Here is a 15,246-nt window from a genome sequence, read left to right on the forward strand (position 1 = left end):
CTCTCTAGAAAAAGTCAGGAAGTATAGATTTTGATTCCTCCAAACTCAAGATCACCCAAATGAATGTAACAGTTGTTAACGGTGGAGGGTTGGTTCTAGGTCCCTTAGAGTTTGTTGGACCTGAAGCCATCTTGTCTTGAAGTTGTTTGAAGGTTCGTCAAACGGGGTTCAGTCAGAGTACGTTTGGTTTGCAGGTGATTGGACGAAGTATATTTCGTCAGACGACCAAAAGGGCATGAGGTCAATTGGTGAGTTTGTTTGGTGCGATGATGTTGACCGTCTGTCGTCACTTGGTCTGAAGACCTTCAAGGTGTGTGGTCCCAATCTATTTGGTCTGATTTTTAGTTTCGTAAGACCTGATTATTTTTGACTGTGGTTCAATGCTTTTCCTGAAACCTCTGGATACTAAAACAGAAACCATACAACAGATGCCCCATCCTACTCGTTTCAGAATACCAAATCGCTATCGGCAGCTGCGTTTGCGTCAAATACAAAAATATTAATCAGCTCTTGCCAAAACACAAACTTGTAAGAAAATATAATTATCTTGTTTGACTTGTGCAAGGAAACTTCAGAGACAGAAACATAATCCAACTATTAACCTCAGCAATGAAAAGAAAAAACAAAACATAGTGACAAAGTGGTGTTTTATTTCAACGGGGTTTTTCCCCTCCTTTAGAGTTTTATTAACAAAAATAGAAGCTTTTGAGTCGTCTTTGAAAAGCCAACAAGCCCTACAGAAACTGCGATGAGTAAACTTAGCTCAGGTTTTGGTTTCGCTGTACAGTCAAGGATCTATAAACAGAACATCCAACTGGATAGCTTACATACATAGAAAGGCTCCTAAAGGCATTCCATCAAATAGATAAAAAAAAAAAAAGGATAAATCAGACAGCAAGATTAAATAAATACAGCTGCAACTCTTGACTTCAATTAGAAGATGGTATATTTTTTAAAAAACAAATATTTAAGCCAATATTTTAACCTAAGCTGACATTCACCTTTTGGCTGATCTTCATGGCACAACAATAAATCTCAGTAAATATTTTATTATTATTATTTAGATGACCTGTATTGAAAAACGTTTCAGACATAGCCTGTTTTCTGAAATTGCTACAAACAAAAAAAAGGCTGTAACTGCAAGGATTTTGTTGTAGCATGCAGCAGTAAATGGTACTAGGGTAATAAATGGAGGAGGGAGGGTTGGGTGCAGGGAAAGTCGCTCAAACTTCTCCATTACAAGTCAGTTTCAAACAAAGACTGACCAACTGCTGTTAAGGAAAATGGGAAGAATAGGGGGAAAAAAGGGCAGGTTAGAGAGATAGATAAATCTTTATTGTCATTGTCACAAGAACAACGAAACAGTCATTAGTGAAGCCTGAAAAACTAAGATTTATTAGCAAAATCATGAATTTTGACATTCTTGACCAGGTACTAAAGAACAGGGGCTTTGACCAAAGCAATTGACAATGCCAACTTTATTTTAAGACACGTTTTAATAGTTCTTGTTGGGGGGTACACATTTAAGAAATATTGAGTAAATTCCCCCTTGCAAGATCCAACAGAAATCCCTCGAGACCTCAGGATACTAAAACGGAAACCAGCTGGAAAACGGCCGTCCAGATAGCTCTGTCACTCAGAAGCTGATGTGCAAACCACACAAAAAATAATAAAAAAAATAAAACAGCAAAAAATAAAAAGGAAAAAAAAAATCCCAACCCCTCTAATCCAACATGATTAGTGAGCAGTGTTTTTGCAAATTCCACCTTGCAAGATCCAACAGAAATCCCTTGAGATCTCAGGATAGTAAAAAGGAAACCAGCCGGAAAACGGCCGTCCAGATAGCTCTGTCACTCAGAAGCTGATGTGCAAACCACAAAAAAAGTTTTCAAAAATAAAAAAATAAAGAAAAAAAATAGAAAAAACAAATCCAACTCCTCTAATCCAGCATGATTAGTGAACAGTGTTTTCCCCACTTTATGCAAGTCGCCTTCAGTTCAAGTGTTCATGTGAAGGCGACGGTCGATTCCGGCCTTCAGGAGCGTGTGAGCTGCGCCAACCGCTGCAGCAGCTGTAGCTGCCGGGCCTTCAGCTGCTTCCTCTCCTGAGTCTTCTGTCTCTCGGCGGCGTGAAGTTGCTGCAGGTACTCCGCAGCTCGGGTCAAGATGGCCACCTTGGGGGTCTTGGCGCAGTCCGCCAACCCCGGGATCTCGTCCCGTAGCAAGAGGAAGCGAGAGCGGAGGTCATTGCGCCGTTTGCGCTCCAGGAAGTTGTGCGCCTTGCGCTTGTCCGTGTCCTCGCAGTCCGAGGACAAGGGGCTCGACATGCGGGAAGGGGGCTTCGACGGCAAGCTCTGGTGGGATGACGAGGAGGAGCTGGGTGGAGACGAAGGTGACGAGGACGAGGTAGGAGAGGACGCGCTGAGGTTGGGGGACTCTGATCTCGCCCCGGTGTGAGACTTTCTGCTGTCCAGGTTCAGAGGCGCATGGCCGGGCCGGGGCTGGTTGTGGAGAGAGTTCTGGGGAGGCTGGGTCGCAGGAGCGTGGACTTGCTGTCGGACCTTCTTCCGGGCGGGCTCGGGAGCCGCGGGGAGAGTGTCCGGGGAGGGCGCGGCGTAGTTGTGTTGCTGCTGATGGATGGAGATGTGGAAACGCTTGGTGCCGGGGTCGTGGGGGTCTGCTCGCACTGTTATGGTCACCGGTTTGCGGGTGTTGACCAGTCGACGGGGTTTACGCTGCTGCTGCTGTTGTTGCTGCTGCTGCTGCTGCTGCTGCTGCTGCTGCTTGTGGTCCACCGTCACCACGTCAATCTCCTCTTCATCCTCATCGTTTTCGTCTTCGTTATCTGAAAAGTGAATATGGTAAATGTTAAGCACTTGCAGAGCGCTTTATCAAGCAGGCAAGTCTTGTTCAAAAATACAATGAAATTGGCAGATGCAGCGGGAATCGAACTGCCAAACCACCGCCAACCTCATCCCAGAAGGGATACATAAATGTGATCAGACAAATGAAAGGAGAAAATCCACCACATTCTCTCTGGATGGTATGATCCAGTTAACCTTTACTGTAAAAATGAATCAAAACCCCTGGAAACTATGACATGCATCATGACACACACTCTTACAGAGAGCAGACACACACTCTGAGCCAGCGCTCCTTTAAATCAGCCCCCTCAGTAGGAATTCCCTCGCTTCATTCATGTGTTGAGAGTGAGGACGAGGCAGGAAGGAGAGACATGGGGAGGGGGGGAGAGTTTAAAGCTTGTTAAAACAAGCTGGCCAATGTTCAACTAGGCATGGCTTGAGAAAAGGTTTCCCACAATGTTTCCTCAAGTGGAAAGAAAACATTAAACTCTTATCAACTCGATTCTCACAAACTTATTCTCATGAGAATCAATCCAAAAAAACAAAACAAAAACAAAAAAAACCCAGTAAAGATCTGGGGTTTTTCCCCTCAGAGTAACCCTGTAATGGACCCCTCCCTACGTTTGCCCATCCACCTTCGCGAAGCAGATAAGATTCTGCAGAATGTGGCCAGACACACCTCCAGCTTCCTCCAGGGGAATTCCGCGGGGCGAGCCGACCTCCTAAAAGGCTAATCCTGCTCTATTCAAGGCCCCGGCTGGCTCGGATCACACACACGCAGACAATAGTAGCTGCAGCCTGTCGGAGCACAGGAATGCAGCAACAGGCTCCCTTTGTGACATTCCACACACCATTACGCGCAGTCCAGACCCCGACAGATCACATGGCAGCCTGCATACCAAACTCAAGTCATATGGGCTCCAACTGGGGCGGAAGAGTAGGAGGAGGAAGCAAGGTTTGAATGAAGTAGGGTCGCTCCTTAGCATCTAGAGGGTTTTAAAAGTCTTGATTTCAAAATGACTAATATTCTTTTGTTACAACTGCCGGGCCGCTGGCTGAACTACTTCTACACTTCCCGCCTTGCTTACATGATGGAATTTCATGCCACTATAGTGACATGAAATTCTAAAAGTAAAAAAAAATTAAAAAGAATTTTAAAAAGTAAATAAATAAATGAATCAACAACTTGCACATTGACATGCTTTTCGGGTTAAATTTAAAAAGAAAATCTGATAAAAAAATCTAAGACCCATGTTTGGATGGATGGAAAAAAAAGTTGATCTTGTATTTAATTTTCCATTAAAAAGTACAAGTTTTATCAAAAATCTATAAAACAGAGTTCAGAATTGATTATCTTTGTAATCAGATGTTAAAAGGGGACAGAAATCGGTACCGGTCAGAAGACCCATCAGTGCATCTACAAATTAATAATTTTTTTTTAATTAAATCTCTGTGTGGAAATAAAGACTGACACTGTGGCAGTAATGGTAAATGCATTATATAATTTGAGGAGTTCATGTCACAGGTTTTGTTTGAAATGTAAACACTCTTGTATTGTCAAAGTTATCTTACATCCAGAACGTCAGACAAGCTCATGCCGAGATACAAATGGCTTTCTCTTCCCCCGTCCCCCCTTTTTAACTAGCATAAAGTTAAACTAAAAGGCACTTCGTGTAAAAAGTCAGGAAAAAACGGAGCCAAACAGAAGTTGGGAAGACATTACTGCCATAAGTCAGACTGAAGAGGGAGCAGCTGGTCTGCTGGACTCCTGCCAAGCAGCAGATGTTTCAATGGGTGTGTCACTCTTGGCTTCAAGCATGTGTTGCATACAGCAAGGTGCAATGCGGTCAGGAGGAACCCTACCAACTGCTGCTGACACACAACTCTCACGTCTTAAGCTAAATCTCTAAAAACACACAGAGTTGACTGGGGAAATATGAAATGAGCTACTGACCTGAGGAGTCTGTGTGCGACTCCGAACCGGACCAAATCTGTCTCTTGCACCCTCCGGGTAGCGGGAAATTGAGCACGGCAGCCGGGTCCACGCAGTCCGCAGCCAGGCCACCCGCGAACCACGTGTCGCCGAGGGCACCCTGCTGGGCTTTCCACGGAGACAAAACGTTGCCTCCGGCGCCGAGCCGAGGACGCTCCCCTACCACCCTCTCCAGCTGCTGTCCGGCAGAGAAGCAGCTCCACATGCAGTCCTGGATGATGATGGAGTTCAGGTTGCCGAAGGAGTCGCCGCTGGTCGCGAGCTTGCAGGGCAGCTCCTGCGCGTGCTGCGGCTGCTGCGGCTGCTGATTATGCTCGTCCTCCTGCCCCAGGAACTGAGAAACCCACTCCAGCTTGTCCCCGAGAGAGGGACAGAGCAGCCCGACCTTGCCCGACCCTTCCGCCGGCAGCCGGATGGGGGACATGGGCGGGGTCGGAACCAGCTCGAATTTCTTCCATATGTCCTCGCTGGGCGCCGTGGACATGAAGAAGTCCTCGTCCGGGTCGTGGTCGTCGTAAAAGTAGTGCTGGTAGTGGTCCATTTCCCTGTTTTCATAACGAGGCGCGGCGGAGCTAAAGCCCGGCATTGGAGGCAGACAGGCGGGGTGAGGTGACGGGGGCTGGAGGGGGCGTGAATCACTCCGTGGTGCTTCTGTCTGTGGAGGTACACAGGCTGAATTAGAGGTGTGTTCATTTATTCAATTATAGAAAAATTATATTTTAAAATATATATATATACACATTTTAGCTCCAAGAAACCCATTAAAAAATATTTTATTTTTCCCCCTTGCGCCCGGGGTATGCAGAATAAATAAACAGTTTTATATTCATTTCCCTATTAAAAATAAATCAGTTTGAGTTTTTAATAATATATATACAGACTGAATTTAGGATTGCTTTTGTTCAGCGTCTTTCTGGGGCATCGTTTGGGTGAAAATGTGATTGAAAGTTATCAAGTTCCGACCTACAACTACAAGTTTCGCAACAGTGCCTCCGTTACATAACAAGAGCGCCACCAGCTCCCTGTCACAGCGCGGCAACAGGGAGGGGGGGTCAGTCGGTTCAGCACAAAATAGACTGATTAGGTTAGATTGAAATAGATTACGCGGCTGGAGTAAAGGTAGGAGTCTCGGCCGCCTGCTGGAGGAAGCCTGGAGAGAGCAGGCGGCCGTATGTATCTGGCTCCTCCTCGGCGATAAGGCTTATCAAGCTCCAAGAATGCGCAGCTGCGACTGAGAAGCGCACCCATCACTTAATTAGGCAGCGCGGAGGAAGCTGCGCGAGCCTCAAACTTTAAATCACCGCCGAAGAGACCGTCCGCGCGCGCGCCTGTGTCTGCTGTGCAAGAAGCTCACGTGCGGACCGGAACCGACTGAATAAAAGAGTTTGTTTACCTGCGGTTGCGAGAGGATGACCTGTCCGCGTCTTCATAGGTCCTGTGCGTAAAATTAAAGGGTCCAAAAGCCCGCAGCGACGAGAGCCATCCGTCCCCTCCTTCGCTCCGCTCCGTTGGACTCCAGCTCTGCCGCTTCGAAGCGCGTAGCGTCCCGCTGTTTCCCCGTCTGCTCCTGGAGGGTAGGAATCCCCTCGGCGAGGCGTCGGACGGTCCGCTCGGTTCGCGCTCCCCGCCGCTCAAGTGGCCCGGCTGCGGTCACTTTCTTCGCAGGACTGCTGCACGAATATGGTCCAGAGCGGAGAATTGGCTGTTATGCGCGGGAGGCGGGGCCCGTAGTAAGCGGAGCCACGCCTGCTGTTTAAAGGGGCAACCCCCCCCCCCCCCAAAAAAAGGTTACATGATGCCCCTTTCATAAACCACGAGCGCTTTTGCAATCTTTTTGTTGTTGTTGAGGTCACAGTTTCACTCTGCTGCCTCAGTAAACTGTAAACACACATAGAATTCATCTACATAGACGCTGAAAAGGGTTGTTAGCAAGTTTATATGCAAAGGATGTCGGGTAAAATGGATAGAATCGACAATTTCAGTGGCTTCAATCTGGCATCGTTTTCTTTTGGTCAAGAAATATGGCACAAAAAGAAAGCTTAAGTCAAGACAAAAGCAGTTTTCCAGTATTTATTTCATTTTTAAATGAAAATGGGCAACTCTTCATTTTGTGTGCATAAGTCTGACGTGAAACTGTCATAGACGTAACATAGACATAACATCTGTCATGAACATGAATTAGTTTTCATGAATGTTCGTGACTGTTGTCACGAAGAGTCCTTTGAAAAATAATGACACCTTTGGATTATTTACCGAGTGAAGTGGCCTGATTAAATCTGGACTTAAAACCAATTGAAATACTGTGGTGACCTCAGGACAAACATGCTCAATCAGATTTCAATATGGCTGAATTCAAACAATTCTGCCAAAATGGATCCTCAGTGACGAAAAAGACCCATTCAAAGTTATCGCAAACTTCTCTAGATTCAGTAGGCGATCTCTTCTTCACAAATGTCCCAGTTGGTCTGGATATCTAATTAAAAGAATTCATCATATTATCTTTTTTTTATTTTTTTGCATCTGATCAGGTTGTATTTGTGTCATTTTTGGGGGGTAGGATTTGACCATTTTTAAATCAGGCTGTGGTTTAAAAAGCCTTTCCTGCCGATTCCGACAATTAATTTTTTTTTATCGGGTGTTACAAAGTCACAATAAACGTTCAATGTCTCCGTCTTGTTTTCTTTTAAAAAACGTTGAACAATACTTGCGTAACAATACAGGTGTCAGCTGCAGATGAGGTTGGGGGTCTCAAAAACAAATTCAAAAGTTTAGACGTGACCTGGTCCGTCAGTCAGCGCTCTCTCAAAACACAACGAAAGGAGGCGGTGGCTGATTGTTGGCGCCGTCGGGAAGGTGGATAAAAAATTTTTTTATGTGCAAGTATCGGGCCGATCACCCAGAATTAAGAGAATCGGCACCGGTCGGTCGGCCGATCAATCAATCGGTGCGCCCCAAATTTTAATCTTACCAAAAAAAGATTTTAAAAAACAGAACAAACTATGCACAGACGGTAAAAGTGTTATGGAATCAGAAAAAAAATGAGACATTTTAGCAAAACTATAACCAGGTTTCTCAAGACGATGGCTCTTTTAACGAGAAATGATTTTCCTGAAACGGGGCAGTGAATCCTACAGCGAGACCACCAGGAACGGGGCAGAGAAAGGGTGTTTGTTGTGGTCACATCCATGCAGACATATGGCTGCAGGATCTGGTGTCAGCCGTCCCTCTCTTGGTGCCTGCAATCAATATCAAGCTTATAATGTAAAGCTCTCCCCCCCCCCCCTTTTGAGAGAGAGCCAATATGAAAGCAACACTCATCCTCCTCTGTGTGTGTTTAAGGAGAGAGAGAGAGAGAGAGGGCTTCTACACAGCTGCACACACATACACACACCGACAACTGCTGATGTCTGTTTTTCTTTGCCACATGAAACCAACTCCCTGGTGTCTTTCTCCAGGACGATGACTGGGACCGGGAGGCCATCCTTTCCCCCCATCACCTCCCCTCCTGAATCCTCGTCCGCCGCCCCGAAACTCGCACCCGGCCTTCCCCCCAAACCTGTCGATTCTCTGCTTATCAAGTTTGAGCTTGGCCCTCATCAGAAAGACAAAAGCTGAAGAAAAAAAAACAAAAGGATCTTGAACGAGACCCCCCCCCCCGTCTCACTCCCCCCAAAGAGAGGTGACAAAGTCCCAGAACAAACAAACCGGTGGAAAAAGAGGCACAGAGTTTCTCCTCTCGCAGCTTTTCATCTGCTTTCTGTTGCACTTTGAAACGCCTTATCGGCTCCCTTTCTTTTGAATTAATCATCAAAAAGTGAGTAAGTGTGAGTGACGGCTCGCTTCAGACGCACAAAGACCTCAGATAAAGAAAGCGATTAGGTTTAAGGCACAAAGGGGGAGACGTGGGGGCAGGGGTTCATTCCTTTTTACACACATCCAATAACGCAATTAAATGCTGCCTTCTCATAGACAGCATTTAAGCGATGAACAAATGTGAACATAATATATGAAAAATAAAAGCAAACTCCAACACGGAGGCGTTGTGATGAGGAATTTACAGTCATTCCCTGTTGGCTCAGTGAGGCTTATTAGCATCACAACCGGGTTCATGCTGGGTACGCCAGCTCAAGTTTATTGAGACTCATATATGCAGCATATATACGACCCTCAGAGCCGCTGAGACATTATCACTCCTGAGGTATCAATTAAGTTACACATTTATATTCAAAAGCAATAAGAAGGATTATTACCACGCTCTGAGCGGCACAAAAAGGGAAGTACGCAAGCGCTGAAGGGGCTTGTTGTTTTTAGATTTTTATTTTATTTTATGAAACTTCTCACGCAGAAAATGTGAGGTTAGGATGTGCATAAGGGAGAAAATTGGAATTGACCTTGTGAGGCTAATGAATGAGCACAAAACTTTAATTCAAAAACACATATACACTTTCAAGCCAGCTATGAGTGTTGTTTGTGAGCATAAAGTTTCTCAGATGAGATTTTTTTCTTTTTTTAAACTGAGGTTTTTACTTTTTGTGTCCTCTGTCAGTGTAAAAACATCCCGATCATTTTGACTGAAAACAATAACCGCTCTCCTCCAGCTGTCGCCTCGATGTGTTTACCCGTTAGCTGCCAGCAGCAGTGACTTGCTTTTTCTCAGTGTCTGAGCCAAGTAAACCACATATCACATGACAACATTTTGACCTCCTTTCCAACCATCACGTGCGTCGTCTGAAGTTACTTTTCGTGGCCTGACAGATGGAGCCCTAGAAATAAATAAAGTTTGTCCGTCTGTAAACAGAGTCAAAGCAAGGACTGATTTTGTATCGGGTGCCGTGCTGTTAGGTCTCCCATTTCTCCTGACTTCCTTCTTCTTCTCAAAGAACAAATTGCCTTGTAAATCTTAAGTTTATGAACTCACATTCAAGATGATCACTCCTCTGGGACGTTGGTTTGTGCGTTTGACTGAACTGTGCTCCCTTTAAAGGACACAGGAAGTTTCGTCCTGAAGCTAAAACAAAGCAGCTGGGCTTGGGTTCAAGTGTTTTACATATTGTTATCAGATCAAACTTGTGCAAAATTAATTAAAAATGATACATAAACGGGATAAAGATGAACAAAACACGACAAATCAGGGGTTCGCGGGCAGTGATGTCAGTTTCAGTAACGAGTAATGTAACGCGTTGCTATTTCATATCCAGTAGTCAGACTACAGTTACTTATCGAAACCACTTTGCGTTGCTGTGCGTTACTGTTTTCTTTTGTAATGTAACTTCATTTCCTCCGTGCGTCTTGGGGAGCGATCGGCGTTTCTATGCGACAGTATCAGCAGCGACAGAAACATAAACAATGGAGGGAGATGCGCATTTTTTGCTGGAAAAACAGGAACTATTGAGTTTCTGTCGCCAAGCCCCATTATTATAAGCAGCTTTGGGTTTGTTTTTTTCTAAAGTCGCTAGCAGATTTAATGAGCCGCGGGTTGCGCTTTTGGGCTTGTTTTTGAACGTGAAGTTGCTTATTTGGAAATAAACAGACATAAACCCCAGAATTTGTCTGACATCCAGTTAGTTTTAGTCCATCATTTCCCGGATGATCCGTCCCGCTGCGTCTTTGTTAATGTCAAGTTAAACCTCTGAATTACGTCGAGCTTCGCGTTGCGCTACAACAAACTGCAAACATGGAGACTAAGATGAACAGCACAATAAAAGTGAAAACAGCCATGACTGAACGAGCCTGTAAAGTTGTGCAACTAAACGCCATTAATTATTAATATTAAGATAAATGTCACAAATCTGTGCAGGAGCCATCTGAGTTGTGGAGCCGCAGGAGCGGCGCTGTGACAACAAACGCAGGGCCGTAACGCAGAACCTGGAGGCTGGGGCACAGGGGGTGGACTCTAAAATTCTTCTTAGAGTTTAGTGGAGAATAGTGGAACATACAAAAACAGGCATTACTAAAGTTGTTTTGTACTGTTGTAACCATTAAACAATCTCCCCTTCAGTTCAACCTTATAAGTGGAGACACACTGTTGTTATAAAATAACTTACAATTAGGTTTTGGCAAAGATCAATGTAATTTTCACAGCGTTGTTGTTAGCAGCTGCTGAAAGTAACTAAAAAGTTACTTTAAATGTAACTTAGTTACTTTCCAAATCAAGTAATTGTTAATCTAAGTTACTTTTTCAAGGAGTAGTCAAAAATCGGATTAAAGTTACTTTTTCAAAGTAACTATGCCATCACTGATTGAAGGCCATTTTGTGGCTCTGACAGATTTTTTGCGGCCCTTGACATTCAGAGATGCACACAAGGTTGATTCAAATGAAGACTTTATTTTTTTTAATTGGGGCAAAAAATGATCACAGATTAAAAGTCTTTTCCCAACAGAAGATAATGCCGACGACACAAAGTGTTTGTCATGAAATACGCAGGCCTTTTGTTTTCATATAGGTCTACATCTATGTAAAAAGCAAATTCTGTAGCACCCTGATCAACTATAATTTACTACAGTTGTAGTGATTAAATTAGTATAGAGTTATTGGAATTGTTCAATTAAACTGGGCTAAATACAGGAAGCATTTTTAATTCAAAACCGACGTAAAATCCTCTTTTTATCGCTCAGAACGGACCAAATCCAGTCGAGACATAAATGAATTGGAAAAACTTGATGCCTTTCTTTTAACGAGGCACAAACCTTTTTCCAACAACAGCAGCAACATACAATCCCTGTCCAACAAAAGCTGATGCTACTTTATTTGTTTAACTGAAGAAGCTCAGTTTATTGTTGACAAGGGGGGAAAAAACCCTCATTTTTGATCATGATGATTTTGGTCCATGTGACGAAAGGTTTGTGATAGATTATGTAAATTCATAAGAACAAAATGTTCTGGGTCTGAGAAGGTAAGTCCAAAAAAAGAGAGAAAATATATATGTATATACTCTACATATTCTTGTATTCTCTGTATTTGTTGAGCTCATTTACAGCTAAATTGACATATTGTTGTGGCACGTCTACATTTGCCTGTGAAAAGACGAAGCAGATGAAGAGGAGTAACAGTAAAGGACACAAAGGGAGAAACCAGCAACTTCAAGACGCCCCCATCCTCCTTCGCAGGCCACCATTCCCGTAAATCCCACGGCCCACCCTGCGCTCCGCTTTAACCTTCCAGACTGATCAATGGCTATCCAGCCCGTTTCTGTTTCTGTGCTGGACGCAGGCCGTTCTGGGTGCAGTACGTCGGAGCGGAGAGGAAAAGCGGCAGCTGCTGCCTACTGGATGGCGCTGACCTCCCGCTGACACGCACACGGCATGCGAGAGGATCGCCTTTCAGTCCAGATGCTCATTCCATCAAGAGCCGCAAAAACACATGCGCACACACACACACACACACACACACACACACACACACACACACACACACACACACACGTTTCACCTTCAAGAATCGTTTTCTGGCTCTCGTTTCCTCCAAAAAAACGGAGACCTTAGATAACCTATTTTGACATCCGTATACGTACGAGGAGGAATGGGAAATCTGGGGCACTTCAAAAGATAACAATAATAAAGTGTAGAGCAGCACAGTAGGTCAGTCTATTGATTTGTGTCCACAGATGGAGATTTTCCTTTTTCTTCTCACAAGTGGGTATAAAAATAACTACAGAGTAATACAGTTGTCACCAATTTTGGGTCATATTTGCTAGTGAAAATCTCAGCCTTCACATTGTCAAATGGATGAAAGAAATCAGTTACAAGAGGTACATAGTTGAGGTTATGTCTTTAAAAAACAATAACTGTTCACGTTTAAGATTTGAATGAGGTGACTTTGGGTAATTTAAGCTATTTTAGCTGCCCTAAGAAACAATCTGTCTGATTTAAAGTCAGATCATGACAAAAAGTTGTGTTTTTCTTTATAATGTATGTAAATATCTGGTTTTAACTGTTTCAGATTTTTGGTTTCTGACACTTTGCCACAATAAAAAAAAAAAAAAAAAATCCAAATAAAGTTGTCTTAAATTGCACAAGTTAATTGGTGAAAGTGTGTAATGAAAACTCTATCCTAAAAAATAAAAAAAATAAACACATGCCACCAAGGTATTAAGAAGTCGAATTTGCCTTGCTTTTGCTTTTGGGTTTATAATTTGGTTGACTAAATTCTGAGTAAATCTGATTATTACCTGATTGTCCAATAGACTCGATTCGATTGGGGACCAAAATTGCAACATTTGTTACATTTTCGCTTTCACACACTTTGGAGAAAATCCTATAATTACAGATTTAAAAAAACTAAAAAAATAAAATTTGATTGGGGAAATGAAAGCACGAAACATAGTTTCAAATCCATCTTCCTCTTGCTCCAGCGGGCGTTGTTTACTTGTGACTTTCTGTGTGCCTCATGTTTCTCCCTACATAGCTACATCTGTGAGGGGTAAAAAAACAAACAAAACAAAAAAGAAACAGTAGCTGCGTGAAATCAATTTGGAAACTGATTGGAGTCGAACGACAGCAGCTGAGCTACTGATCAGCACTTAAGAGGCAAGAGCTCGGAGGCGGCCGGAAATCCATCTGCTCTTACAGGGAGACAGGATGCACTGAAAGGACTTCTAACGTCTACTTAACACGTGGCCACTGCAATGTCTGAGCATCTCCGCTTGTGACCAGAAACGCAGAGAAATCAATGGAGGAACATGCAGCGTCCTGGGGAGACGGCGGCACAGAGAAGAGCGAGCTGTTGTTCAGGAGAACAAGATGAAGGATGGGAGGCAAGGAGAACGAATCGGAGGCCTGGTTTGGAGACTACGGACGCTTCCAGGAAAGGGCTGGCTGAGAAATGTTTTCCATCAGGGGAACGATTGGTCCAGAGGGAGGAACAGAAGGGGTGGAGAGGGAGAGAGAGAGAGAGAAAGAGAGAGAGAGAGAGAGAAAAGGATATTTAGGGAGGTGAAGAGACTTCGCAGGAACAGACGAGGGGAAATGATGCAATTACATAACTGATATTTGGAGGCATCTCTGAGCATTTATGAAGCATTTCCCAGTGTGGTGCAGACACACACACGCACACACACCCCCACACGCACACACACCACCAGCAGATGCAAACGCTCACACTCCGTCCGGCGTCGCTCAACGGAAGACGACCTCAAATTTATGCATATGCAGAGAAAAACAAACAGCATCTTTAGATACTCGGTTAACTAAATCTCGTGTTTTGGACAAATAATTTTTTGGGTAACATTCTGATTTAATACAAGCAGAGTAAGGCAAGATCTTTATATATGAATAATTCTGTATGACCGACGGAACACAATAATTCATACACACGGTTTGAGTAAATCTACTATACAGCCCATTGCAGAAGAAGAACACACAACCTCTCTCAGCTCTTGGATTTTGTGCATAGTATTCATATCCAGCCTCAACAATCTATAAAATCAAACAACAGATTCTAAATTTGCTGTTTGAACTAGACAAAATAAAAAAAACAAAAAAACTTTCCATTCAAGTAGCAGATAATCAACAACATCTCAACCACCGTTTTCCATCCAACACAAAACCGTAGTCATCGGCAACCGTCTTGCCAATTTGTGACGGGACGACCTGCAAAGAACAAATATGCCGAAAGATTTCGGAGAAACATGATGCCAAAGCGAACACGTTGCCAAGCGACGAATTTAGATCGCGACGGAAAAAAATCAAGCCCCGAACTCGTAGGCATTGTGTCGGACCTGAACTCCTGCACCCTTCTCACTTTATTTCCTTAACAGGCGACACCATCTAGTCCTCTGTTTACACTAAAAGTAGGTTAACACAACTTTACCATCGTGCAAACCAGACATTAATTGGGACTGAAAATGTCCTCAGACATAACACACTAAATCTTGAATAGAGTGTACGTCTGTATAACCATAACTATGCCAAGGTGCTGGACATCTAGCAGCTGTAGCTGTCAGATGGCCAAAATCTTTAAATTAATCTGTGTTGTACTGCTTCACAGTCAGTCTCCTATGGATTTGATATGGGATATTGTTTTTACTAACATCATATCTGAACTATCTGGAAACAGTTTTACTTGGCTTCCATCGTTCCTAGCGAACAGGACTGCTGGTTATGTTAGAAAAAGCAGCAAATGCTAATCCAGAATTGTACATTTCTGTGTCCTTGCAAGCCTCTTTGTGCATTGCATGAATTTTTCAGTTCTGAGACAACTAATGGGAGGAACCGCATCAGAACTGCTGACGATCTGAACGGACCGTCGGCCTTGACTTTAGAAAATGACATTAAAATTAAATTCAGCTCCTCGAACCTCTGCCGCCCTGAGCCTTCTGTGCGGGGACGACTGCGAGGCATACAATCAGGTATAGACTGCGGCGAAAAGCGTCGTACGGATCCGTCAGGGACA

The 15,246-nt window shown here is 43.8% G+C and overlaps 1 protein-coding gene across 1 annotated transcript; it reads right to left on the bottom strand.

Annotated features, from left to right (window-relative positions):
• Positions 1–630: 630 nt before the first annotated feature.
• On the bottom strand, positions 631–7,350 carry myclb (MYCL proto-oncogene, bHLH transcription factor b). Its single transcript, XM_028035145.1, has 3 exons — positions 6,250–7,350; positions 4,818–5,511; positions 631–2,844 (listed from the first exon to the last, which is right to left on the bottom strand). Exons 2-3 carry the CDS (start codon positions 5,440–5,442, stop codon positions 2,036–2,038), a joined length of 1,434 nt encoding a protein of 477 aa, XP_027890946.1. The 5' UTR covers positions 5,443–5,511; positions 6,250–7,350; the 3' UTR covers positions 631–2,035.
• Between the last annotated feature and the right edge of the window lie 7,896 nt (positions 7,351–15,246).

Source organism: Xiphophorus couchianus, chromosome 13 (assembly GCF_001444195.1).
Source record: "Xiphophorus couchianus chromosome 13, X_couchianus-1.0, whole genome shotgun sequence".
NCBI lineage: Eukaryota > Metazoa > Chordata > Actinopteri > Cyprinodontiformes > Poeciliidae > Xiphophorus > Xiphophorus couchianus.